Raw genomic sequence first — 26,684 nt, 5'->3', positions numbered from 1 at the left:
AATGGAATGCAAGCACAAGTGACAGACCCATTTCCTGCACAAGACTCTGAACTGGGAGGCTGCCTGCTCCTGCTGCAGAGCCCCCCGCCCTCCTCCCCCCCAAAGAGCCTTCCCCGCTGCTGCTGAGGAATCTTGCACAGGAGCAGACACTAGCCTCTTCTGGGCTTAAGCCCTTACGCTTTTTGTTGATATTGAGGCAGCTGGCTGATCTTCCCATTTCCACATTCTACACAGCAGGGACTCTTCAGCTCAAGGTCACCCTGTATTGTTACTTGTTTACCGTCTCCTCCCTTCACCCGAACATCAGCCCGGAGAGGCTGAGGCTGTGTTTTGTCCCATGTTGTGGTCCCAGTGGTAGAACAGCTCCTGACACAGGGGAGATTCTCAATAACCATGTGCTGAACATACAGTGAGTCAGGGTCTCTGTGGAAAGGCCCCCTTGAGCAACCTGCTTCTGCTTGCTCATCCACATCCACCTCTGGAGCTAGATTAGCTTCTAAGCGCATGAATACCCACTGGTCTCCCCTTTGGGACCCAGCCTGTGTTCTCTCCTTGTTCCTGCTCTCCTGGAATCCTTCCCACCTTCTGCAGTCACCCCTGTCACACTGCACAGCAAGTGTGTGTCTGTGTCCCTCCCACCCCCACCAAGCCCCCCCACCCCCACCCCCAACTAGACTGGGAGACCCTTGAGGCCAAGAGCCTATTCATCTGTGTATCTGCTCAGTGTTGGGCACAAGTGTTTCCTGAGAACTACTCCAGAATATTTAATAAATATCTCAAAATATTTATTATATTTACATGTTATATAAATATATATTTACGAAATATACTTCGTACATATTTTATTGTCTTCTTTAACTCTTTTCACTCTAACTAAGGGTAAAAAGGTTTCCACACCCCCGGATTTTTAAGAGGACCTAAGCTGGATGCCTGGAATATTCTATAGATTCTTCTAACTTCTAGGCTTTTTGGCTCTTACTACCTGGCATGGTCTGCGAGAGGCCCGGACCCTTTCACTGTGTATCAGTACAAACCGCCCTTGATCAGAGGCCCCAAAACATTTTCCCACGGGCCCCAGGCCTGCTCCCCACAGCCCTGTGCACACACAGGATTTCCGTCTTCCAAACTGCCTGCCCATTTGACCCTCACAAAGGCCCTGTGACTCAGGCGGGACAGTGACTGTTATGTGCATCTGACAGACGAGAAAATGGGCTCAGGGAGGTTAAGTGACTTGTCCAAGATCAAGGTTGGGGTGTGTGCCGAGCTATCACTGGGACCAGGGATCCAGACAGTTCCTCTCCTTTTATTCAGTTTCTCCAGCGTGAGCTAACCAGAAGAAGCTTCACGGCGGCCAAGAGGAAGCAAAGCCAACAGGCTGTGACAGGGGTGAGCGGAAACACATCGACTGTGAGTGATAAACTGAGTTCACAACAAACCTGGCCAGATAACTCTGGGGGGCTGAAAGTCCTCCCAGCCTTCCTATTTTAAACCCTTCTGACCAGATGGGAGTGTCTGTGGTAGTGTGGTATAGCATCTTCTGCTGCTGTGTGGTCAGGGGCCAGCACAGGAAGGTACTTACTCGATTTTTCTTCTTTAATGGTGTATTCGAGCACCTCGGACGAGCTGTCGTTCAGGGAAGGGAAGTGGACACAGAGCACCAGGTGCTTCAAGCTGCTGTCCCGGCAGACCAGGAACGTCTACAATGGAAGGAGGGGGCAGCTCCATGAGTCAAAGATTTGGGTGAAGGTTAGAAGGACAGCAGTGAGCTGGAAGTCATCCAGAATGTTCCAGAAACAAGGAGGCAAGCATCCCTCAGGGGAACTGGGGATTCTGCCCCAAGAGCCACGTGTCACCTGGCCCATGTCCGCTGCTCCTGAGTCTCCATTTCTCATAGGCCCACAGAGGGGGGGCGGTCAACTAAATCAATGTTTCCTAAAGAATTCTGTATTGTAGACACAGAGTTTGATGGGGGTGTTTAAAATGCGGATTCCTGGGGCGCCTGGGTGGCGCAGTCGGTTAAGCGTCCGACTTCAGCCAGGTCACGATCTCGCGGTCTGGGAGTTCGAGCCCCGCGTCAGGCTCTGGGCTGATGGCTCGGAGCCTGGAGCCTGTTTCCGATTCTGTGTCTCCCTCTCTCTCTCTGCCCCTCCCCCGTTCATGCTCTGTCTCTCTCTGTCCCCAAAAAAATAAATAAACGTTGAAAAAAAAAAAATTTTTAATGCGGATTCCTGTGCCCCACCCCGGGGATGCTGGTTGGGCGGGAAGGGTTCAGAATGGGCTGATTCTGATATGGGTAGGGGTCCGGCATACACACACAGAAAAGCTCTAAGGTAGGGGCAGTCATGTTGATTTTCAAGTCACACCCCAACATGTATGCTCGCCTCCACCCCTGTCCCCACCCTGAGGTCTAAAGCCTCCCCCACTCAGGTCCCAAGCTCCTGGGCTAGAGCGTGGAAGACCAGGAGCCTGGCCAGAGATGCTGAGGGAAGGCTGGGGAACAGGGCCACCAGGGCATCCCCGAGAATGTGGCCCCAGGGATGTGGCCCCGGGCACGAGACGCTCTGGAGAAGCATGAAAATGGCACGTTTTCCCTTTCCCCACCAAGGCACACTGTCCTCTCTCCCCTTTCATGATACTCCAGATTCTCTGCTTTCGTTATTATAACTGTTAAGAAAACATTATACTAATATTGATTAATAGCAGCCCACACCTACTGCCTCCCTAGTCTGCCTCAGGCTTTAACCCCAGGTGATTAGATTCCATGATCTCGCTTAGTTCCCTTATTAAAGCTATGGGGGGGGGGTTGCTATTATTATTACTATTATTTTAAAATATTTATTTATTTTTGAGGAGGGGAGGGGCAGAGAGAGAGAGAGAGGGAGACAGAGAACCTGAAGCAGGCTCGGAGCTGTGAGCACAGAGCCCGATGTGGGGCTTGAACTCACAAACCGTGAGATCATGACCGAAGCCAAAGTCAGACGCTTAACTGACTAAACCACTCAGGTGCCCCTGGAGGGTGTTATCATTATCCCCATTTTAGAGAGGAGGAAGCTGAGGTAGAGAGAGACAAGTAATGCCCTTCGACTTGGATCCTGGGCACTCAGTCACCCCCATACCCCCTGCACCCTGCCCAGAGAAGCTGGGCTCCTTTGGGAGCAGTGACACAATGAGCCCATGAGTCACTCAACTGTGGTTGGAAGTTTACCAGCCCCTCGCCTGGAGCAAGGCAGAGTGGAGAGAGCATGAGAGCCTGGAGTGGATGGGAGAGGACAGGCGAGGACAGGAGGGAGGCTTCTGGGGGTGGAAATGCAGGTGACATGCTGCCTGCAAATGTGCCCCAGCCTGGAAGCTGGCCTTCCCTAGGGGACCCAGCAGAGGCTGGCTTACCTCTAGAAGCCTTCCGCAGCCCCCACCCTGCACGCAGAGAGGACGCCTGAGCCCCCTGCACGGCCTCGCCTTACGCCAAGCTGTGGCATCGCTGAACGGATGTGTTCACCTGAACCTGATCTGGCCTCAGGAACACACGGTCTTGCAGAGAAAAGGGTTTATCTGGCCTTTGCTTCAGAGGCCCAAGGTCAAGCTGTCTTCCGCCTGGGCTGGATGGGAACCGGCAGTGTGTGTGGGAATGTGAGGGTGAGTCTGTGGGGGTGTGGGGGTGGGGGGGTGGGGGAGTGTAGATCTGGTCTGGTCTTTGTCTCAGGTTCCTGGCACAGAGCTACAGAAACCCTTGGAATTTCCTGAGTGATAAGTGTCCTTTATTATTCATAATGAGCCGTTTTTGACTGTACCTGAATTCACACTAACAGGTGACTCATGGCAGCCCTTGGTGTCAAAGGAGGGGCTGGCCACAGAAAAACCAGCGGGGGTGGGGGTGGGGGTGGGGGGGGAATGGAAGGTTGGAACTTTCAGCCCCACCTCTGCCTCTCCGGGGAGCTGCAGGCTGGATGGCCAACATGTTAGTCGGCCCAGTCATGCCCAGGAGATAAAACTCCGTGGAGATTTCTGGTTGGTGAACACGTAGATGTGTCAGGGGTGCTGTGCCTGGATTCCACCAGGGGGAGGGAACGGGAGCTCTGTGCGCCCCTCCCCACCCCAGACCTCACCCCTATTCGTCTGTGTCCCTAGCTGCTCTTGAGTTGTGTCCTTCAGAATAAAAGGGTCAGCAGAAATAGAGTCTCTGCAGTGAGTTCTCAGAGTCATTCAGTGAATGACCAGCTCTGAAGGGGGGCCGTCATGTTTAAAGCCAAGTCAGAAGTCTGGGTAGCCCGGGGACCCCACTTGTGTCTGGCGTCTGAAGTAAGGGCAGTCTCGTTGGGGACTCTGCTCTTTAACCTACGGGGTCTGCGTCACTCCAGGTACTCAGTGTCAGAACCGGGTTGAATTGTAGGACCCCCACGGGCGCTGGAGAATTGTTGCCAAAGCAGTGAGTGAGTGAGTGAGTATGTACGTGGGCGGGGGGGGGGGGGGTGAGTGTGGAATCAGTGGACTCCGGGCTGCCCCAGGGCCTCTTGCCTGGAGCTCTGGGGAACAGGGCACGGGAAGGAAGGCCAGTGTTTTCCAAACTGTGGCTCATGACCCGTGAGTGCAAATGCCACCAACCATTTTTACTTTTTCAAATAAAAGAGAAGAGAAGACAATCAGGATGCCTATAAGAAGGATGAACGCGGTCAGAGAGTGAGAGAGAGCGAGAGACCCACAAAGGGCCAGGGCCGTAGCTCCAACATATATTTCTCCCTCTACTGGCATCGCCTTCTTCTTGGACTATTGTGACCCCACGCTGAGCTCTCTCTTGGTTGACTGCCATGACAAAGCACGGGTGCCAGCCTCAAATGGGACCTCCTCGTGCCCTGCAAGCTCCCTGGCTCTTTCACACCCAGCACGGACTTATTTCTAGATTTCTCCACTCTGCTGACACATCAGCCCTGTGCTCCACCCCCATGTTTACGGAAAGGAAGAAGATAACTTCTCCAGCTGGGAGGAGAGTCAGTCTGTCACAATCTGTATTTTTCTTGGGCCCCCGGAAGGCCCTGAGCAGCCAGTCATGAGCTCAGTGGCCCTGGGTGATTCTGTGGCTCCCCTGAGCCTCAGTGTTCTGATGTGATCTGTAAATGGGGAGAATAACACCCAGACTACCCAGCAGAAACAAAAAAAGAGCCAAGGACCCGTCCCTCCGTATTGGAAGCCGCGGAGATATTGCACAGGGAAGCACCCAGTGGGACAGTCGGGTCTCTACAGATGCTCACTAAGGATTCATTCTCCGTTTGCAAACCCCCCCCCCCCCAGCTGGGTTTTGGTCTTCTGTCTCCCGGTCTCGGGCTCCACCTAGAACTGAGGATGAGTCTGCCACACGTGTTTACTGTGCAAAGGAACCAGGAGGAGCTTCCCTGAGAGCGTGGTTCAGTCGACGGTGAGGAGCCAGAAGCTGAAACCGCGGCTGACGTCGGTGCTCTGCGCCACGTTCGTCCCTTACATTTGGCCTCACTCGTTCTCCCCACAGCCCTGTGAAGTAGCTACTGTTGCCATCCTCTCTGACGGGTGAAGACTCGGGCTACAGAGAGGAAAAACAAACCCAAGGCCACGCAGATGGGAAGGGCAGGAGGAAGACGCAGACCAAGGTGTCGCCAGGAGCGGCTCACTTATTTATAGCCCTCCTGCCTGTGTCATCTGCTTTTTGAGGGGCAGGGGCGTGGGCAGGGGTGGAAAGTCCCCCAGGCTGACAAGTCCCCAGTTCTGAATGCCCAACACCCACCGTTTCTGCATGGCCACAAAGCCTCACATGGCACTTCCCTCTACCATGGCCAAGTCCTGGGGCTCTTATCTGAAAAGCCAAGGTAAGGCACTGGGGAAAGTTTGGGGGGGGGCGGTGCACAGAGAGGCTGCGGGCTAGTGGGGCCATGAGGGAGGGGGGCCACTGACAGGGGTCTGCCTGGGCCACTGTCCTTTGGACAGTGTTCTGTGTTCCCCTTTGGGGGGGGTTAGCTGCTCAGCTAGTCACAGGGTCCCTCCTGGGAAATAGCCACAGACCGCACTCCAGACACAGTGTCGCTGTGCAGCCAAGTGAGGATAGGCACGATGATGCATATTATAATATTCTAAATAACCATAGTGACTCCTGCAAGCATTCTAGGTTATGGTGAGTCTCCTATGCTTAGACTCGGCAGAGTCGGGCCAAAGTCAGCGTCGGGAGGAAGGCCATCGGTGCGAGCTGTCTGTGAACCCCTCACCCCCAGCCTCACGACTGGTGACCACGACTTCTACTCTAAGGAGGTATCGCCCACGATGGTTGCTGCAGGTGAGTACGTAGGAGGCCGCAGTGCTGGATGGGCCCCTCAGAGCTCGTTCTCCCACACCTTTGGGGGTCCTGTGTGCAAATTCTCCAGGCCCCCTTCACTTCTCGTTCTGCCCCCGCCGCAGCTAGCTTTTTAGAGATACAGTGGGACCCAGATCCCAGCTCTGCTACTCACTAGCTGTTGGATCCACGGGCAAGTTCCTTTCCTCTTCTGAGCATGAGAATGGTAACATCCACCTTTCGGGGCTGCCGTGAGAATTGCTGATGACGTACATAAAACACCTGACACTGGGTGTGCACTTAATAAATAAATAGTGCTAATAATCTTTATTATTATAGTAGACTGCTACCATTTACTGAGCACTAAACCACATGCTAAGATTGTTACAGGCATAATCTCATTTGATAAATACATAAATATTTGAGGGGTGCCTGGGTGGCTCAGTCGGGTAAGCATCTGACTCTTAATCTTGGCTCACATCGTGATCTCTTGGTTCATGAGTTCCAGTCCTGCATCAGGCTCTGCACTGACAGTGCGGAGCCTGCTTGGGATTCTCTCCCTCCCCACCTCTCTCTCTGCCCCTCCCCTGCTCGTGCACTCCCCCCCCCCCAAAATAAATAAACAAACTTTAAAAAACACGAGTTATTAGTAAGATGATTATTATGTATCTTTTTCCAAAGGGAGATATAGGAATAAGGACGAAAAGACTGTTCCCCTGCATGGGGGATTAAAAGTGGCCACAAATTCTTTGTAGCTTCTCTCATCAACTCCCCCACACCTGGAAGGGTAGCCTTGGGGCTTGCTTGGACCAAAAGAACGCAGCAGATGGGAACTCTGGAGTTCCGAGCCTAGGCTTTGAAGAGGCAGGTCAGCTTCCGTGTTGACCCTTTTGGACCATAGGTGTCACGTGAGGACATCTGAGTGAGTCCGCTGGAGTCACGCGGCCCAGCCAGCAGCCCACCCCCAGGGGCCAGACAGGTGAGTGAGCCCGTGTCAGGCCAGCCAGCCCCAGCCCAGCTGCCAGCTGACTGCGGCTGCGTGGCCGAGCCCAGGTGAGCACCAGCCGCGGTGCTCAGCAGAACCCAGCCCGGATCGCTAACCCACAGAACTGTGAGCAAATCAAACGGTGACCATTTTAGGCCACCGAAATTTCAAGTGATTTGTCATGCAACAGTAGGTAATGGTACAGCCATCCGGGGTATGGACTTGGGCCTCATCCTTTGGGAACCCCCTCCTCTCTTCTTTCTGTGAGGAGCCATGCAGGGGCCCCCGAGTTCTCTGGAGGCAGGGGTGGGGGGATATTTGAAGGCCAGGAACATGCCCAGATCCCCACTCTCCAGCCAAAGAAACGAAGACCCAGCAATGCAAAAAGACCTCCTGAGGTCACATCAGTCGTTAGTGACAGAGCCAGGACGAGAATGCGAGGCCAGTGACCTTCAGGCCACAGTTGTGACCACTACAGGACACGTCCTCCAACGCCACGAACCCACGTTGTCAACCGAGCATGCGTCCTATGCCAGGCGCCAGGCTAGAGGTTTTAGGTACCTTGCAGCAACTCCCTCCCTAGGGTCTGGAGTATTTTACCCATTGTGCAGATGAGAAGTATGGGGGCAGGACCAGCAGAAAGAGAGAGAGAAAGGGGAACGTTCAGAGCGTTGGGCTTTGGGGCCCTTCCACGTACAACTTCAGCCTGCAGCTCTAGAGCCAGATAACTCTGAGTTCTGTTCTTAGCTCAGCCACTCCGAGCTGTGTGGTCCCTCTGGGGCTGCCTCTTCCTCTGGAAATGGGATCATGATAGTTCCTGCTGGTGACAGTCGCTAGGAGTTAGCTCCCCGAGAACTAATCTCTTCCCTTTCTTGCTAACCAACCCCAATTCTGACCTGGGTGCAACGGATCCTGCCTCAGGAGATGAATCGTGTTTGGTCAAAGCCAATCATGGTTCTTCTGCTCCTTTCTACCATTCACCCCCTTTCCCAACCTCCCTTGCAGTTAGGGGTGACCAAAAAGGCATCTAAAAAATATGTGTTCCCTGGCAAAAAGACTGAGTCTAGGAGAAGAAAGCCGTTTGCCTGTGACCACCTGCCTTTGAATGGGAGAGATGGCTGGAGCTGCAGCTGCCCTTTTGTAACTATGAGGTGACAAATCTGAGGACACAAAGCCAACACCTTGAAGATGGGGGAACAGAAAGGTGGAAAGACCCTGGGTTCTAAGGACATCGGTTAGCTGCTAAACTAACCCTGGGCCCCAACTTCCACATTCCTCATTAGACAAACAGTCATAGCTTTATGGCTCAAGTTACCACAGGCTGGGTTTGCTGTTACTCGAAGCCAAAAGCATGCCCGGCTGACGCAGTGTCTCAAGTGATTATCAGAAGAACTGCACAGGTGCCTTCCGGAGAATGCCTGCTACATAATAAGCTCTCAGTATTTGGTGCCTCCCTTCCCCAGGGACCCTCTACCTGCCTCCGAGCCCTGAGGGCAAATGGCACAGAAACCCCTACTGTACAGACGTAGCATTCCTATCCTCCACTGTTTGTGGATGGCTCCATGAGTCAGAAAGGAAGCATGTGAGGCCCCAGGCACTCGCAGCGAGGCCGGGTCCAGAAGTCAGGCCTCGGCCCAGAGACAAGGATAAGCTCAAGGTAGGCAGTGAGGGAACAGGAGGTGACAAGTCCAGCCTTCTTTGTCCACCTGCAGGAAACCTGTGCCTGTGGGCTGCCCGGGGTCATAACGAGTGCAACAGTTCACAGTCTTGCCCTCTGTACCATCCACCGCCACTCCTGAGTCTTCCCCCGTTAACCAGGCCACCAACAAACCTTGCTGTGCCCCAGCGTCCTCACTCAACCTCTCTCCTCTGTGGGAACAAGTACAGTTTGGTGCCCCGTTGGGCCGACATCTGAATCAGCCCACTCCTTCTGTGCCCTCTTCCCACCCCCCCCCACCCCTGTCTTAAAAAGTTTGTTTATTTAGAGAACCAGCGGGGGACGGGGGCAGAGAGCGAAGGGGGCAGAGGATCTGAAGCAGGCTCTGAGCTGTCAGCACAGAGCCCGACACGGGGCTCGAACCCATGAAGTGTGAGATCATGACCTGAGCCGAAGTCCGAGGCTCAACTGACTGAGCCACCTAGGCATCCCAGGGGGTCCGATTTTCTCTAAAGAGCTAGGGTTCTCCCGTCCCCACGCCCAAAACAACAGTGGGGTAGTGGTCAGAGCACTGGGCTGCAAGGCAGGACACTGGGTGTCCCTCCTAGTTCCGACCCTGGTTTGCTGTGTCCTCTGGCTTTTCCAGTCTAGGGAGGGCAAGGGGGTGGGAGGGTCCCACAACTCCTTCCTTCCAGAAGGTTCTCTCCCAGCACCAGTGCCCTGGGGGCTTGCCCAGATCCTGACAGGCTTGCACAGGGCGTTTCACGGGTAAATGCCTGCAGTCCACGAGGCCGCAACAGACGGCTGTAGGAGCCTCTTCCTGTCTACCCTTCGCCAGTGTGGGTTTTTGGAAAGCCCAACTGATTTCAGTAACAGCTGGACAGAATATGCTTCGGGAGAGAACTATGCAGTCACTGCAGGCCCTTCCTCCTCTCCAAATAAATATATACAAACCCAAAGCCCAAGACACAATAATGATTTTATTTTTATGATCCATTTTTGGCCTGGACAATCCAGAGCTGTCTGCTTTTCTACTTCTGTTATTTTAGGACTATTTTCCCATTGCTGGGGGAAATTTTCCAATCATGCCCATCCGTGCAGCAACAGAAGTGGCTGGTCCTTCCCAGAGGCCACAAACTCAGGGGCTGCCATGACTCTAGAGGCCATTCTGGACACATGACCCACGTTTCCCGTTACTGATAATGAAGTGGTGGCAAGGCATGGAGTGGATGGAGTTTCTCAATCCTGGCTGCACATCAGAATCACCTAGGAGCTGTTAAAACACGTTGGTGCCTGAGCCCTTACTCCAGACCAAAAAAAAAAAAAAATCCGCATTTCTGGGAATGAGGCCGAGACATTGTATTTTTTTTAAGTTTATTCATTTTTGAGAGAGAGAGAGAGAGAGACAGAGCATGAGCAGGGGAGGGGTAGAGAGAGAGGGAGACACAGAATTGGAAGCAGGCTCCAGGCTCCAAGCTGTCAGCACAGAGCCCGACACGGGGCTCGAACTCACAAACCGTGAGATCATGACCTGAGCTGAAGTCGGACGCTCAACTGACTGCACCACCCAGGCGCCCCGAGACATTGTATTTTTTTAAAGCCTTTGAAGGCAGTCAGTTGGTGGCTTCCAATCACACTTGACCATTTAGCAGCTATTACTCAGGGCAGGCTCCTTACCACGGGTGTTGGGTTTCCTCAGGTATAAAATAGAAAGCCCGCCCCCTGTTCTGCAGGGCTGTTGGAAAGATGATAGATGGTGTGTGGCACACAGTAGGTCTGCCCTAAGTGTTGACTGTGCCTTCCTTCCTGGCCCCAGCACCCCGAAGGGGCAAGAGAGGGGCTTCCCTGATGCTTTTGCCGAACTAATCTTTTGAAGTTTTTAAATTTATTTTGAGAGTGCGTGAGCAGGGGAGGGGCAGAGGGAGAGGGAGAAAGACAATCCCAAGCAGGCTCCATGCTATCAGCACCAAGCTGGATACAGGGAATGATCTCACAGTTCATGAGATTATGACCTGAGCTGAAGTCAAGAGTCAGATGCTTAACCGGCTGAGCCACCAGGCACCCAACCCCTTTCCAAACTCACCTTGAACGGAATCGGTATTCCTTGACTCACACCTGGGGAAGGTGCCTTGAACCACCTGTGTGGCTGGTCTGTATCACAACTAGGCTGCTGCAACTATTGAGCTAAACCCCCACCACAAAAGCAATCTTACAAGAGATTTCTTTCATTAAAAGCTATCTTCTGTCCCCCAAGCAATGATACTCCCGTAGCAATAAACAAACCTAACACCCCGATCTTGCTTTCTAATATTATTTTCTAACGAAAGGAACCAGGGCTTCTTGGAGAAATGGCTGATTCCAGGACTGGGGCAAGCAATATACACGTGCGCCTGGGTGGCTCAGTTGGTTAAGTGTCTGACTTCAGCTCAGGTCATGATTTCACCGCTGATGAGTTCAAGCCCCACATCGGGCTCTGTGCTGACAGCTCAGAGCCTGGAACCTGCTTCAGATTCTGTATCTCCAGCTCTCTCTGCCCTGCCCCTGTTCATGCTGTCTCTCAAAAGTAAATAAACATTTAAAAAAAAAAAAAAAGAAATATACAAGAAGCATGCAGTCAGAAAGTAAGGAAGTGCTCCAAAGACCAAACACACACACACACACACACACACACACGCACACACGCACGCAGGCAATGATGGGCATATATCAAAGGGACTCAGGAGGCAACTGAAAGAGCTCCCGATGGCCAAAGTTGGAACAATTTGAGCAACAAAATAATTAAAATAGTATTGGATTATAACACAAAGCATTGAAATCAATATCCATGAGTCCATATTGATACAACTAAATGACTGAATAAACAAATAAATGGAGGGGTGCCTGGGTGGCTCGGTTGGTTAAGCGTCTGACTTCGGCTCAGGTTATGATCTCACAGCCTGTGGGTTCGGGCCCCGCATTGAGCTCTGTGCTGACAGCTCAGAGCCTGGAGCCTGTTTCAGATTCTGTGTGTGTGTGTGTCTCTCTCTGCCTCTACCCCGCTCGTGCTCTGTCTCCGTCAAAAATAAATAAACATTAAAAATTAAATAAATAAATGAATAAATAAATGGAGAGGACACAAAAAAGATCTTGTGCAGAAGAGCTCCAAATAATTGACGTAGGTAGTAAGGATTCCCCACTCCCTGAGGGTGGGCCGTATGCACAGTGGCTTCTTGCCAAAGAGGGCAGTACAGAAGGGGGAAACAGTTAACTTTGCCAAGGGGAAACCTGAGCACAACCTCAGCCAGGTGAGCAAGGTCAATATTAACAGTGAGTGGTAAGTCATGTTGATAGTAGGTGCCTTCGACATGATGTGATGAGAACAGCCCGATAACGCTGGTCTAACCATCAGATAAATCCCAACCGAGGGCCCTCCTACAAAATACCTTAAAATACCTGTATCCCTCAACACTGTCAAGGCCATCGAACAACAAAGAAGGCCTGAGAAACTGTCACAGTCAAGATGAGCCGGAGAAGACACCGCGACTAAATGTAATGCGGTGCCCTGGAGGAGACGCTGGGACAGAAAATGGACACTGGGTACAAGCTGTGGGCTTTAGTTAACATGAATGTATCGATATTGTTTCATTAATTGTGACAAATGTATCCTACTAACGTTAGATGTTAACTATAGCAGAAACTGGGTGAGGAGTATTGGGGAGCTCCCTATACTATCTTTGCAACTGTTCTGCAAATCTCAAATTTCCAAAACAAGTGTGGTTTGTTTTTGTTTTTGTTTTTGTTCTTTTAAACACAACAATGTTTGGGTGCAGATGGAATAAAGGTGGCTTTTCGATTGCCTGGTTTCTGGATACACACAAATAAAAAATGGGCCAGTATGTTCCCAACACCTTATCAGAGAAGCAGGCTGCAGGGAGGAGAGACAGGGAGGGGTGGAGGGGGTGGGTCGTGGTCAAGGTCACAGAGATACTGGTGTGGGGGCAAGGGGGCAGGATGCCCAGTCTCTTGACCATTCGCATGGACAGGAGGAAGTACCCTCCACATCAGGAAGGGTGGGTCCAGGCCATCTCTGGAGACCCTTCTCTCTCTCACAGCCTGGAAGTCACCTGCAGTGGCTGCAGCTTTAAAAACAAAGAAAGCAACACTCTAGCTGAGTTTCAGGCCATCGTGTGGGATGAAGGTACCCAGCAAAGGGCCTTCGATGAATCGCGCCAAGCAGATTCTGTGCTCACCAGTCGTGTGGCCTCAGGCAAGTGAGTGAACCTCTCGTGCCTTTGTTTCCTCATCTGGAAATGGGGACACTAGTAACACTTACTACCTGATAGAAATCGCCGTGAGAATGGATCAGGTTGTGCAAAGAGCAACTCTGGGGAAAACTCTGGGGAAAAGTTGGCCCATCGTTGTTACCAGAGTGTGAGCTTAGGGCTTGGCTTCTGCTTGAAAATATAGAAGAGGAAGAGTCCGGGGTAAAGGCAGAGGGCAGGGAAGCCGACAGAAGGTGCATCTGCTCTAGTTCTGTTGTTCTCAGGGCAGGCCCTGCTCCTGCGGCCCCCGAGGGGCAGCGAGCGGGAACCGAGCGAGGGCCTGGCTGACCTCCTTTAGGGCAGTTGCCTTCTGTCTCAATGTTAGCTATGGTCTTACTCCCAGGATCTGATTCAGGCCTCTGGGCGTGGGGTCACTTTAGGACCTAGCCCTGGAGAAGCTTTCTATTTGCTAGACTCAGCCCCCGGATCATAGGTCCATCGCCGTGTGCCCCAGCCCAGCTCATGCCGACCTCTGGGGCTCAGCCTGTACGGTTCTCGCACCCACCAACTCTCCAATGAACCTCTCAGCTCCCCCCATCTCAGTCCTGCCCATCCGTGCCACATGACCCAGCTCAGCATCTGCCTCCTCCAGGAAGTCTGCCCACATCACTCCAGAGCTCAGCACCGCTTTCTGGCCAGGGTCAGGTCTTCTCATACCCAGGGCAGACAGGAGGTGCTGGAACATGAATCCTCACCTCCACAGCCTTGAACTAACGGTTCTCAGGGGTTGGCAGACAACAACTGCTTTCTCCTCCCTTGAGAGTGGGGGAATGACCTTGAGATGTGGGATGACCTTGAGATTGCGTGCTCTACACTGGCTCCTAGAGTGCTCCAGCAAGATGCACTCCTCTTTGCCCAGAGGTAACTTGCATGATCACATACATACCTTTTATCAGCTGCCTCCCTTCCCTTCCCTTCCCTGTCTTACTTCCCCTGCTGGTGCTCCCTGGGGTCACCTCCCAAATAAACCTCTTGAACTCAAATCCTCATCTCGGGGTCTGCTTCGAGGGAAGCCCAAACTAGAAATGTTCCTCTTAGCCTCAGTTTCATCATCTGTAAACTGGGGATAATAGCAGAGTCAGTCCCACAGAATTATCCCGAGGATTCAATGAGACGACATCATATAGTACTTGACGTTAATGCTAATACAGGGCCTGGCATCAGTAAGCATTCTTCACATAGAACCACTGTTGTTGTTGTGCGTTGGGGTTATCTTAAAGTTTTTGAAGCGAGGGCTGAACCCTTCGGGGGCAGAGCAGTCAAGACCTCGGCCCGGCCCAGCCAGCCCTGGAGACGGATCTGCCTTCTCCTGGGAAGGGTCCTGACTGTGCTATCCGCCCACATCTACACCCACGCCCGGGGCACACCTCTCCCAGTGACCAAGAAAGCTCCAGAAAATGGCCATCCCTCAGCATCAAAACATTGCACTTGGGGCTGTTTTTGAGCTGCATCGCCTCCGGGAAGGGTGGGAAGCTAATCCCCTCAGAACCTAATAGAGAAGAGTCGGGGCTCCTGGGTGGCTCAGTTGGTTAAGCGTGCCATGATCTCACAGTGGCATGAGTTTGAGCCCCGCGTTGGGCTCTGTCCTGACAGCTCAGAGCCTGGAGCCTGCTTTGAATCCTGTGTCTCCCTCTCTCTCTGCCCCTCCCAGCTCTCTCTCTCTCTCTCTCAAAAATAAATAAACACTTAAAAAAAAAAAAAAAAAAAGAACCTAATAGGGAAGAGGATGTTTCTCAGGGCCTGGGGCCTGGGAACATTGACTGGGACACTCACTGGCCTGAGCCCCCGACTCCGTTTTTCCACACGGTTTTATCATTCGCTCTGAAGCCGTCGGTTATTTCCAAACAGAAAACTTTATGGAGGGGAAGGACGGAACAACAGACCTTGTTTTCTCGAGCACGACAGTCTTACAGCCTGCCCTTCGAGCTCCCTCCCTGCTCATCCCTCCAGAGGGATCTACAGACTCCCAGGCTGCCCCTGGTGCTGCGGTGGGACTCGCCTGGCCCGCAGGGCACCTGCCACCATACCCAGAGGAGGCCTCCCTTGAGCTGGGAAGGATCCTGCTGGGCTGTCCGGCCTCACTCCCTAAGAGTGAGGGTCCCCACTCCCTAGGGCAGGGGCACCTGTGACAAAGGGAAGTTGGGACGTGGCTGGAAGCCCCTAAGTTCCAGTAATCCTGGAACTGCGGACTTGATGGATTCTATCTAGTCCAAGGTGAATGAGTCCACTAATCAGCTGAGCCCCGTGTATTCGGGAGCTTGGAGCATTCCCTGGACACAGCGCACTTGATGGATTCTATCTAGTCCAAGGTGAATGAGTCCACTAATCAGCCGAGCCCCGTGTACTCGGGAGCTTGGAGCATTCCCTGGACACAGCGCACGTAGACTGCATACTGCATCGCCGCTGAACCCCGGAGGAGTGCTCAGCGGCCGAAAGGCATGATTCCACCTGCACGTGCGTGTATCAGACAGCACAGCAGCAGCCAGACTGCCTGGGTTCAGCTCGGGCCCTTGCTCACTGAGTCATCTGGGGGAGGTCACTCAACTTCTTTGCCTCCCAGTTGCCTCCTCTGTGAAATGGGCATAATTGTAATGCCTACCTCAGAGGGCTGCTGTGAGCCCAAAGAGTGATGATTCTCAGACAGACCTGAGACTAGTGCCTGGGACTCAGTAAGTACCTGATGAATCCTGGCCGCTATCAACATGGGGCTCTGCGTACAGGATGCCTGGAGGGACACACCATGCACTTAGAGCAAAAGAGGCTTCGGCAGCAGACTGGAGGTTGCCGGGGGCAGGGGCGGAGGTGGGGGTGGGGGGACGGGATGCAGGGCTTCACGTTGGGGCCAGGAAATGTCTGGCAGATGTCTGACAGGACCGGTGCTGGGACAACACTGCGAACGTACTAAATGGTGCACTTGACAATGGTTAATTTTCTGTCATGGGAATTTCACCTCGATAAAAAAGAAAACCGAAAAAAAGACTCCTGGGGAGTGGAGTAGAAGCTAAAAGAGAATAGATGGCAAAAACTTTGAGAAGACTCTACTCCTTACTTTGTCACATCTGTCCAGTTTGATTTTTTTTTATAGTGAATACATATGCCTATCACTTTTATAATTAAACAAAATTTTTTTTTTAAAGGAAGTGGCATGGAACAGAAAATGCGTGGGGTGGTGGTCGGTGGCATTTGATGAGCTCTGATTCACTATCTACGGATCTTTCTTCCCCTGCAATGCCCCTATCACCTAGAGCAAAGCACTTTAATTGATGGCCCCATTTCAAAGTGAGAGAAAGGGAGGCTCACTCAACTCACAGAGCCTGACTCAAGAGCTTTTGCCTCCATCACACACAGCCCCCTAATTCTCATATGTCAAATAAAGGGGTGTAAAATGATTTCTCAGGTCCCTCCAGCTCTGATATCCTCTGGTACCCTCTGGTCCCAGATGCCTGGTCCTGTCCACAATCCAGTCTCCTAATATTGAAGGCATTCCCTTTCTTCTCCAAGTGTCAACGCAGGTGCACGAATGCCCAGAGCAGCCCATGCCAGCCACACAGTTCCCTGCTCTCCAGCAGGGACACCAGACCTCCCGCCAGTCTCTCGCTCCTGAGTTTGGGGAAAAGACACCCCAGTCGAAAAGCTGATAAACCCAAGAAAGGAATGTAGGTGGGCGGTTGTGCAGAGGCCAGCTGCTTGGGTGGGAGCCCAGGCAGCTCCTCGTGGCTGTGCCCACCCACCCGTCACAAGGTGAAGAGACCCCGACTCACCCCAGCCGCCTCCCGCCGCAGGATCCTGGCTGCCTCCACCCGGCCCAGACCCAGCTGCAGCCACACCGGGCACGTTTTGATGAGCTTCTCCAGGACGCTGATGCCCCGCCGTGGAAGGCAGTTCTTCGGGGTGACCGGCAGACAGGGCCCCATGCCACCTTCCTCCTCTTCTTCCTCTCCTTGTTTGCCAACATCTGGAACAGGACTGAGAACAGAATCAAATGATCAGCCCATCCTGCAGCCAGCCCAGAGACTGGTGTGTAACAAACGGGGTTTCGGTTCAATGGGTCAGTTATTCATCTAGCATCTGTGAAGCCAGGAGTCCTTTGGGAATTAAAAAAATAAACCATGATCTTCCCCTTAGGGTGCTTACAATAAAATGGGTTGGATACGCACAGAAACAAGCAGTGGAAGCATTGGGATAAACATAACAGAAGCACAGTGTAACAGAAGTAGCTAATTCCAACCCAGGACGGCTTCAGGGAAACACAGCGGGCATTGGAGCAGAGCTCTGAAAAGAACTTTTAAAACTTTTATTATTTTTTTTATTATTATTTTTTGTACCTCTCTCTAGAGGGTGCAAGTGAGCCAGGGGCAGAGAGAGAGAGAGAGAGAGAGAGAGAGAATCCCACAAGGGTCAGAGAGAGAGAGAGAGAGAGAGAGAGAGAGGGAGGGAGGGAGGGAGGGAGAGAGAGAAGCAGGGCTCTCTCACAAAGTGGGGCTGGTGTTTTAGCTGAAGCCGGTCTTGTGCTCACCCGAAGCGCGGCTCAAGCTCACCTGATGTGGGACTTGAACTCACGAACTGTGAGATCATGACCTGACTCGGTCAGATGCTTAAGGGCTGAGCCACCCAGGTGCCCCTTTTATTATTTTTTAGTTTATTTGTTTATTTTGAGAGAGAGAGAGAGAGAAGAGAGGGAGAGAGAGGATCCCAAGCAGGCTCTGCACTGTGGGTGTGGAGTTTGATGTGGGGTTCAAACTCACAAACCAAACTCACAAGCCAAAACCAAGAGTTGGATCCTTAACCGACTGAGCCATCCAGGAGCCCCTTAAGAACTTTTAAATTGAAGTGTAACCTACAGTGAAACATACAAGTCTTTAGTATACATCTAGACAGAATTATATATGTATATATATATACATGCTATATATATACCCGTGTTAATTATGTATATATGTATGTATACATATGTATACATACATACATATACCCATGTTAACTACCACTCAGATAGAGACCAGTGCTATTGAGCTCTTAAAAGTGGGTTGACTAAATTGAGACCTGATAGGAGCTGAAGTCTTGATATGAAAAAAAAAAAAAAAGACTGTAAAATTGCTCATTAATAATATTTTATGTTGACGACACGTTGAAATAATAGTTTGAGTGTATTTGGTTAAAGAAAACATTATTAAAATTAATTTCACCTGTTTCTTTCTACTTTTTTTAAAGTTTATTTATTTATTTTGGTGGGGGTGGAGGGGTGGAGACAGGGAGACAGAGAATTCCAAGCAGATTCCACACTGTCAGTGCACGGCCCGATGCGGGGCTCAAACCCATGAACCCCAAGATCATGACCTGAGCCAAAGTTGGATGCTTAACTGAGGTGAACCACCCAGGCGTCCCTCCTTCTATTTTTTTAATGTGGCTACGAGAAAATTCAAAACTTCATTTGTGGCTTGCATTATGGTTCTATTGCTCTGATACAGACATTTCCAGAAGGCTCCCTTATGTCCCTCCTAGTCAACACTCTCTGCTCCCCAGGGTGAGGATGTGATAGGTCGGGGGGGGGGGGAAGGAGGCCTATCACAGGCCTAAGAAAGAGCAAAACCAAAGTAGAGGTCCAGTTTAAGAGACCTCAGACCCTCCCCCAAATGCTCACTCCACCGGAACCCCTGCACACACAGAGTTTTGATTCTGAGGAACTAAATCTCTCGGTGTATCTGCAGGGATGGTAACCCTTATTACCTAGGAAGCTGTGGCTGGTGCCCCTCTTTTGCCTGTGTCCCTGACTAGCGGGTGCTAGTAAGGAGACGCCCCGTGGAGGGACAAGGCCAGGATGAACCCCGTTACAGGCACAGAAAAGTGGAACCAGGTGGTGGGGGAGAGGGGGTCAGAGGGCAGCAAGACCCAAAAGTCCTGATGAGGGAACGGCATCTCCTAAAGGGAAGGGCAGGGTCCTGGCAGGTCTTAGGTTGGAGGGAGGCTGGGAAGTGCTGGACCAAACAGGTCCGGCAGCGCTGTGTTGTTTAAGCAGCCGGGTTTTGCAGAGACCCGGCTAGGCGGGTGTGCAGTCAGCCAATGTGGGTGTGTGCTAAAATTCCCTCCTGACGCCCCCACTCCCAAATCCCTGGAGAAGCCCTCCGTCTCAGGGATGCTGGATGTGCAGGCACAGATACTTGTGGATTTCCCCTCCGGGTCCACGCAGAGAAGTGTGCCTGGTCACCAGGGCAACAGGAGTGGGCCGGGAGGGGCCGTAGGGCCGCCCTATGGATGTCCGCAGGCCGTGGGGCTGGGGCCCAGTGGGCTTCATTTGGAGTTCAAGTCCAGGGAGGCCCAGCTGATACTGATGTAACCTCTTCCCAGGCCCTGAAGGATGAGGGTGGTCACAGCATCTCCTCTGGGACAGAAGTGAGAAGGGTGGAGGCCGGAATTACCCAGAAAAGGGCCTGTTCGTTTGCTCTAACCCCTCCCCCCACTTGGAAACACAAAACTGTCTTCTGGAACCAAAAGTCTTCCTGATCATCTTTAAACCTCCTTACTTGGCCTGGGGCCTCCCCCAGGGGCAGGTTAGGGTTCTAATGGCAGCTGGGGGCGAGAGCTCCAACTTCCTCTCTACCCCCAGCTAGGCTTAGGCCTTGAAACGTCCTTTCCCTCAGAGTCTGTTTTCTTATCTGTGCAATGGGCAGGGGGTGGCCCGGAATATTCCTCCACTTACTGGGTGGCCTGAGGCGGGGCCTGGGCTTTGGGGACAAAGGTCCTCATTTTGTCCTATGGAACCAAAGCCGTGATCAAACAAACAGGCTCTGTGAGAAAGGAGGGGGTCTGTCTTGTATTCACTTGTACTGTGAACAGTCTCTGAGGGTCTGCAAGCTCCAGATGTTGTTCCAGGCACTGGGTTAGAGCAGAGAAAACAAAACCAAACGAAAACAACAAACCTCATGTCTAGGAGAGGGGCCAGGTGACAGACAAGGTGAACGAGTGACCTAGAGTGTGTCAGGTCGTGCTGAGCTGTACCGAGGACGCAGATGTCTGGGGAAGGGCGAAGGCCTTTGAGCAATCTTACCCGGAAGCCTGGGGGCTGGCAGGTGCAGGGGTGGGGATGCGGGGGGAGGTGGAGGGGAGGTCGGAGGGGGCAGGGTGGGGGTCCCTGTAAGATTCTGGAGCCACTGGCAGAGGTGGCTCTAAATCCATATATATGAACACCTTCCCTGGGCTTCTGATTAGCAACGAGCCCACTACCACGCAAGCTTCCTCAGCAAGAAAAGGGCCCTCTATGACCTCATGGGGCCCACGGGGCCTCATGGGGGTGGCTTCTGGGCCCATGGAGAGTCTTCAAGGATCCACAGAGATGAAGCTGTTCCCTGCCCCCAGCTCCCTGGGAGTCCCACCTGCATCCCGAGGACAGGGTGACCAAGGAGAAACTGCCCAGCCTCCAATGTCATGGGCACTGTGCCACCCTTGTGATCACATCCCTTCCAGCTCTAAAACCTTCAATGGCTCCCACCGCCTGAAGGATCCAATCCAGTCCCCTAATATTGAAGGCATTCTCTTTCTGAGCCTTGCCCCCTGCCAACTCCCCTACAAAGGGCTGCCCTCCATCAGCTCAGCAGAACCCGAGCTTCCCCACCCTGCTCTGTCCACCTGCAATTCCTTCGGGTTCCCTGTTACTCCCTCCCAACATTTTCTCCAACGGGCAGCCAAAAGTTTAGTGGATTGGACCAGAAAGCAAGAATCACACGAGGAAAGATGGATAAATTGCACATACCAAAATTTATACACGTGTCATCAAAACACCTCGTGAAGAAAACGAATACTCAAACCATAGGCTCAAAGAAGATATCCGCAAAGCATACACCTAACAGAGAACAACCAAGTCGATGTTAAAAACGGACACAAGATTTGAAAATACCTCAAAGAAGAAGGCATACGAATGGCTAGTAAGCAGGTGAAAGACTGCCCGACACCATTAGTCATTAGGGAAATGCAAATCAAAACCACAATGAGATGCCGCGACACAACCACCAGAATGGCTAAAATTAAAAAGACTGTCGTCACAAATTGGTGAAGATAGGAAGTAACCAGACTGTTGCATGTTATTGGAGGGAACGTGAGTTGGCACAACCACTTTGGAAAAAGGCCGGTTTTCTGTTTTTTTTTTTTAATTTTTCATTTTAAGAGAGCATGAGTGGGGGAGAAGGGCAGAGGGAGGGAAAGAGAGAATCTTAAGTAGGCTCCATGCCCAACACAGAGCTCGACAAAGGCTTGATCCCATGACCCCGGGATCATGACCTGAGCCTAAATCAAGAGTCGGACACTCAACTGACTGAGTCACCCAGGCGCCCCGAAAAAGGCAGGTTTTTTGTGTGTTTTTAATAAGTCTAAACAGACACCTACCATCTGGCCAGCCATCCCACCCAAGAGAAATAAAATATGTCCACACAAAGACCTGGACATGAATATTCATGGCAGCTTTCCTTTTAATAGCCTGACACTGGTCCAGGGGTCCATCAATGGCAGAATGAACGACAGACAGTGGTATCTCACTGTCTATCTCACAACAGACTAGGAAGTGCTGATCCATACAACCACGTGGATGAATCTCAAAAACATACTGAGTGAAAGAAACCAAATGCAGAAAAACATACATACTGTCTGAACCCATTTGTATGAAGTCCGAGTGGTATACTAAGATATGTGTATTTACGTTGCATCGTATGTAAATTTTACACCAAAACAATACAAAAGCACCATCAATGAATACTGAACTCGAGCTAATGATACGTATGCTAATATATCCAGGGGTGCCCGAAACTTTCTTCGAAATGGTTTAAAAAGTAAGGTGGATTCACAGGAGGATAGAGGGATAGATGGGGGTGTAATAAAGTAAATATACAAAAACATTAAGGGTATGTGGCGGGTATATGGGTGTTAACTGAAAAATTCTTTCAACTCTTCTGCAAGTTTAAAATCTTTTAGGGGCACCTGGGTGGCTCAGCCGGTAAGCGTCCGACTCTCGGTTTTGGCTCAGGTCATGATCTCATGGTTCTTGAGTTTGAGCCCTACGTTGGGCTCTGCACTCACAGTGGGGAGCCTGCTTGGGATTCTCTCTCTCTCCCTCTGTCTGACCCTCCCTCACTTTATCTCTCTCTCTCTCTCTCTCAAAATAAATAAACAAAATAAAACAAAATATTTTACAGTAAACTACTGGGGATAAAGTTCTCCCCATCCCTTGAGACCCATTGAGAAGAAGCCTTTCTGTTATACTAGAAGCCCTGGGTTTGAATCCAGGCTGTGTGACCTCTGGCCAGTTACGTTACTTCTCCGGGCTTCAGTTTAAGCATCTATAAAAAGGTAGTAATAACCCTTACATAAAAGGGTTATTACGAAAACTCGGTGAGACAGAGGTCTGCCGGGTGCTTAGCACAACTCAGCAGATGTTAACTATTGTTTTTCTATCACTCCAACCCTCCAACTGGGTTCTTGTCACTACAATTCTTCCCCTTTGTAGTCTTGATTTTAGGATTTAGCACATTTGATTAGAGTGACTGGGGTAGACATCTGTGTGCTGCACTTGGCTTGTAACCTAGACAACACCTGGCCCCGGGGGTAACCCACAAGTTCCAGCACCTTGTGGCTCAGCGACGGCCCCTGGCAGTGGGAGCTGATGTGGCCAGGCTGCTCAATACCAGTCATCACAGCAGCGAAACCAAATCCGACACGGTCTCAGCTCTGGGTATTTCCACCTTCGCTGTTGTGCTTGAGCCCCACAGCCCAGCCCCAAGCTCCATCACTGGCGCTGGCATTCTGCGGTCGCAAGTGGGCGCTCAGAGCGCCCAAACGACCCCAAACCCAAAGTCAGCAGGGATTCGAGGATCAGAGGGTCCGGCCCCGCTGGCCTTCTTTGGCCCGGTCAGAGCAGACGCCCTTGTGTGCTCGTTCCTTCGGGACTCTGGTGCTTTCGTGAGTCGGAGCAAGGCCCAAACCTCCCCAGCCTTGGCTCGCTCCTTCTCTGCTGGCAGAGCAGGTGACCCCGACACCCACATCCTCCCCCTCAGCGGCCAAACTCCAGCAGAAGGCCCTGCAAAGGCAGCCAGAGGAACCTTTGAGTAACGAGCGGCACTGTTGGCGAAAAGTAAGGAGCCTCAGAAACTTTAATGTTTTAATTTATATTTGAAAGAGAGACAGAGCTTGAGCAGGGGAGGGGCAGAGAGAGAGAGGGAGACACAGAATCTGAGGCAGGCTCCAGGCCCCGAGCTGTCAGCACAGAGCCTGATGTAGGGCTCGAACCCATGAGCAGTGGGACATGACCTGAGCTGAAGTCGGACGCTTAACCGACTGAGTCACCCAGGCACCCCAAGGCTCAGAAACTTGAGAGCAACTCCACCGGAAAGAGCAATTGTTCATGACCTGTTTCCTTCGGCTCACCGGTGGGGGGCTCCAGTCAGGGCCTGCTGTCCAAGGACACCAGGCTGCCAGCCCAGAGGCAGTGTGGTCTGACACCCGAGGAGACCCTCACCCTGCACAGCATGGACACAGCAACCTGGTGTATTTGGGGGACTTTCTCACCAGCTTCCCTGACGGAGGGGTGAACTGGCATGTCCTCGTCTCCCTGGTCTGGTTTCTATGTCCCTGTCACGGGCCTATGAACCTGGCTTTGGAGAGCAAAGCTCTGCTCGGGGTGGACAGGCTGCCCCAGTGTGGGGTCAGGGCAGTGAGGGTGACGGCTTGGGGTGTGGGGCCTGGCTCGATGCTGCCTGTTTGGAAGGAAGAAATGGAAGGTGCCCAGCTCATGAGTGCCCCAGGCCCAGGGAGGCAGTTCAGAAAGTTCAGCGATGCCTCACTGTGCGGAGAACTGAGGCTCCCTTGTGCAGACTCAGCCAGCACTCAAGTGGAATGGGGGATCCACCCACGATCCCAACACCAAGAAGCTTCCAGATCAAGGGGGTCTATTGGGATGCAGAAGCCTGGTCCCTGCCCTCACAGGCCCTCAGGTCCGTGGGTGTGCTCCAGTGACGGATATTATGGGATGGCCAGATAACTGTACAAGGTGCACGGGCACGCAGATGGCATCGGGGGGGTGGATGGGAGGCGGCCCTGGTAATGCCAATCAGGGCAGTAGCCCGCCTGTTTGGTGTACAAGTAGCCCCCAGCACAACCATGTGTGGGTCTGCTCTGAGTACTCTACACAAGCCCTTAACTTGGGCATCCTCCTACCTACACACCTGGGCTGCACTGTGCCCCCCAACACGGTACGTCCAAATTTTAGCCCCTTGTACCCTAGAATGTGAACTTATTTAGAAAAAGGATCTTGTAGATGTAATTAAGTTAGGGATGAGATCATCCTGGGTTGAGGACGGGCCCTAAATCCAGCGGGAGGTGCTCTTACAAGAACAGGGAAAGTCCGCGAAGAGACACTGGAAAGTCACGTGAAGGCAGAGAAGAGATGGGCTTAGGACGTCCCCAAGCCCAGGAGCACCGTGGGCTGAGGGGGCCACCACTAGAAGCTAGGAGAGAGGCATGGAAGGGATTCTCCCCCAGGGCCTACAGATGGAACCAGTTCTGCAGATACAATGCTGGCCTCCAGAATTGTGAGGGAATAAGCTTCTGTTGTTTCAAGCTGCAAAGTTTTCAAAAGCTGCCACGGTCCTGGGAAATCAATACTCGACACCTGACAGTCCCAAGTCAAGATGAGGACGCTGAGGCACAGAGAGGTTAAAGAGCTTACCCAAGGTCACACAGCCAATACGCGGCAGAGCTGGGATTCAAACCCAGGCAACGTGGCTCTAGAGTTTGTACACTATTCTAGCTCTGGAAGGAATTTAAAAAATTTCCCATGTATTTGCGTCTTTGTCATACACGGCAAAGGAGGTTAGATAATGTTGTTATATCATCTGGAATGTATACAAACATACACAGAGACATGTAAAAATGTACACAGAAATAACTTCCAGAAGGCTACGTAAGACATCATTAAAGACCGTTATTTCTGAGAAGTGCAGGGGATTTGTTTCAATTTTTTATACTGATTAGCATTACTTACATGATTAAAATGTATCTTAATTAAATAAATGTGGGAAAATACACCTGTTTGTCACATAAACGAATGCAGGGTGGAGAGCTGTTGGCTTTGGGGTCTCCCGAGCCTGGCTCGTAACCCAGTTTTGCACAGACTCCGGTGGGGCTTGGATGCCTTATCCAACCACTACGACCTCCAGTTTCCTCTTCTGCAAAGGGAGTAAGTACAACCAGCTGAGAGAATTTCTCTTGGGAGCAAAGGAGACGCGGCAGGCAGGCACGTGGCATGAAAAGGGCACTCCGTGTTCAGAAGTCCAAAGTCCCCTCCTTTCCTTTTGAGGTGGCACCTGTTTCTCCAGCTGGGACAGGACTATCTAAAGGTCGTGGAGGGGAGTGTCCCTGTCTGTGACTCTGGTGGCCCTGAGATGCAGCCATGCCTCAACACTCCCAGGGTGAGACAGGACAGTTGCCCAGTGCTGCCCCCAACACCCCACCCTTTTCCTTGTCCTCCATGCCGACTGCTCCTCAATGAAACGACTCCTTCTGCGCAGAGCGGGAGGGACCAGAAACACAAGGACCGGCGTGTGGGAGGTGTGAGACCTGGCAGGAACGGACATCAACCTCTCAGCTGGTGCCATCTGTCTACAAACTCACCACTCGAGGGTCGGTGGACATTTCACACATTCTGCCCAGCACAAGGGCGAAGACCTGGGGCTCATTAGCCTCTGTCCCAGCCCCTGCCGCGCCCTGGCCAAGTGACCAAGGGCAAGGTATTTAACGTCTACAGGGCTCAGTTTTCTCATCTGTACAATGGAGCTGGTAACACCTGCCACATGCAACGCACACCAAGCAGCACCTGGTACGTGATAACACTTCAAACAGGTCTTTATTCTGGCTGGGGCAGCCACATACACAGTCATGTTCTGTTTCTCCCAGGAACACCTGTTGCTACAGTGGCAACATACGAGATGGCCCAAGATAAGCAAGAATCCACGGCTCGGCCCTCTAGAAGCCGCTGGGGGCACCAAGAGGGTTAAGCACCACCGAGAATGAAGGCAGGTGCACCTGTTCTGAAAATGATTGTCAAAATCTAAGAGAGACGGGATGGTGTGGCCCAGGCCCAGCGGCCCCTCCCAGGATGCACACGGGCACAAGGAGACGATGAGGATGGCTGGCTGCAGGGGTGTTTGCAGTGACCAGACAATGGGAACGACCAAAGTCCATCCCTAAGAGAATGGGTCTATAATTTGTGATTCTATCCACCGGGGACCATCACGCAGCTGCTAAAAGGCAGGAACCAATGCAACACAGTTAACTCTCAAAATCCTGTTAGTGTCCTGATTTTAGTCCTTGTGCTGAGGGTAGGTAAGAGAATGTCCTTCTGTTTGAGAAACACCCACTCAGATACATTGGGGTAAAGAGGCACCGTGTCTGCAACTTAGAACGAGCAGAGGT

General features: G+C 52.0%; 1 protein-coding gene across 3 annotated transcripts in view; it reads right to left on the bottom strand.

Annotated features, from left to right (window-relative positions):
* RIN3 (Ras and Rab interactor 3) overlaps positions 1 to 26,684 on the bottom strand; it is a 124,422-nt gene that overhangs the window by 67,299 nt on the left and 30,439 nt on the right. For all 3 annotated transcript variants that reach the window (XM_045060423.1, XM_045060424.1, XM_045060422.1), the window contains exons 2-3: positions 16,994 to 17,198; positions 1,580 to 1,697 (exon numbers count right to left, since the gene is read on the bottom strand). In XM_045060423.1, the coding sequence (XP_044916358.1) occupies positions 1,580 to 1,697; positions 16,994 to 17,198 (323 nt within the window). The remainder of the gene's footprint in view (positions 1 to 1,579; positions 1,698 to 16,993; positions 17,199 to 26,684) is intronic.

Source organism: Felis catus, chromosome B3 (assembly GCF_018350175.1).
Source record: "Felis catus isolate Fca126 chromosome B3, F.catus_Fca126_mat1.0, whole genome shotgun sequence".
NCBI classification, from domain to species: Eukaryota; Metazoa; Chordata; class Mammalia; order Carnivora; family Felidae; genus Felis; species Felis catus.
Note: the sequence above shows the minus strand (reverse complement) of the source record. Positions and strands in the feature narration are given on the sequence as shown.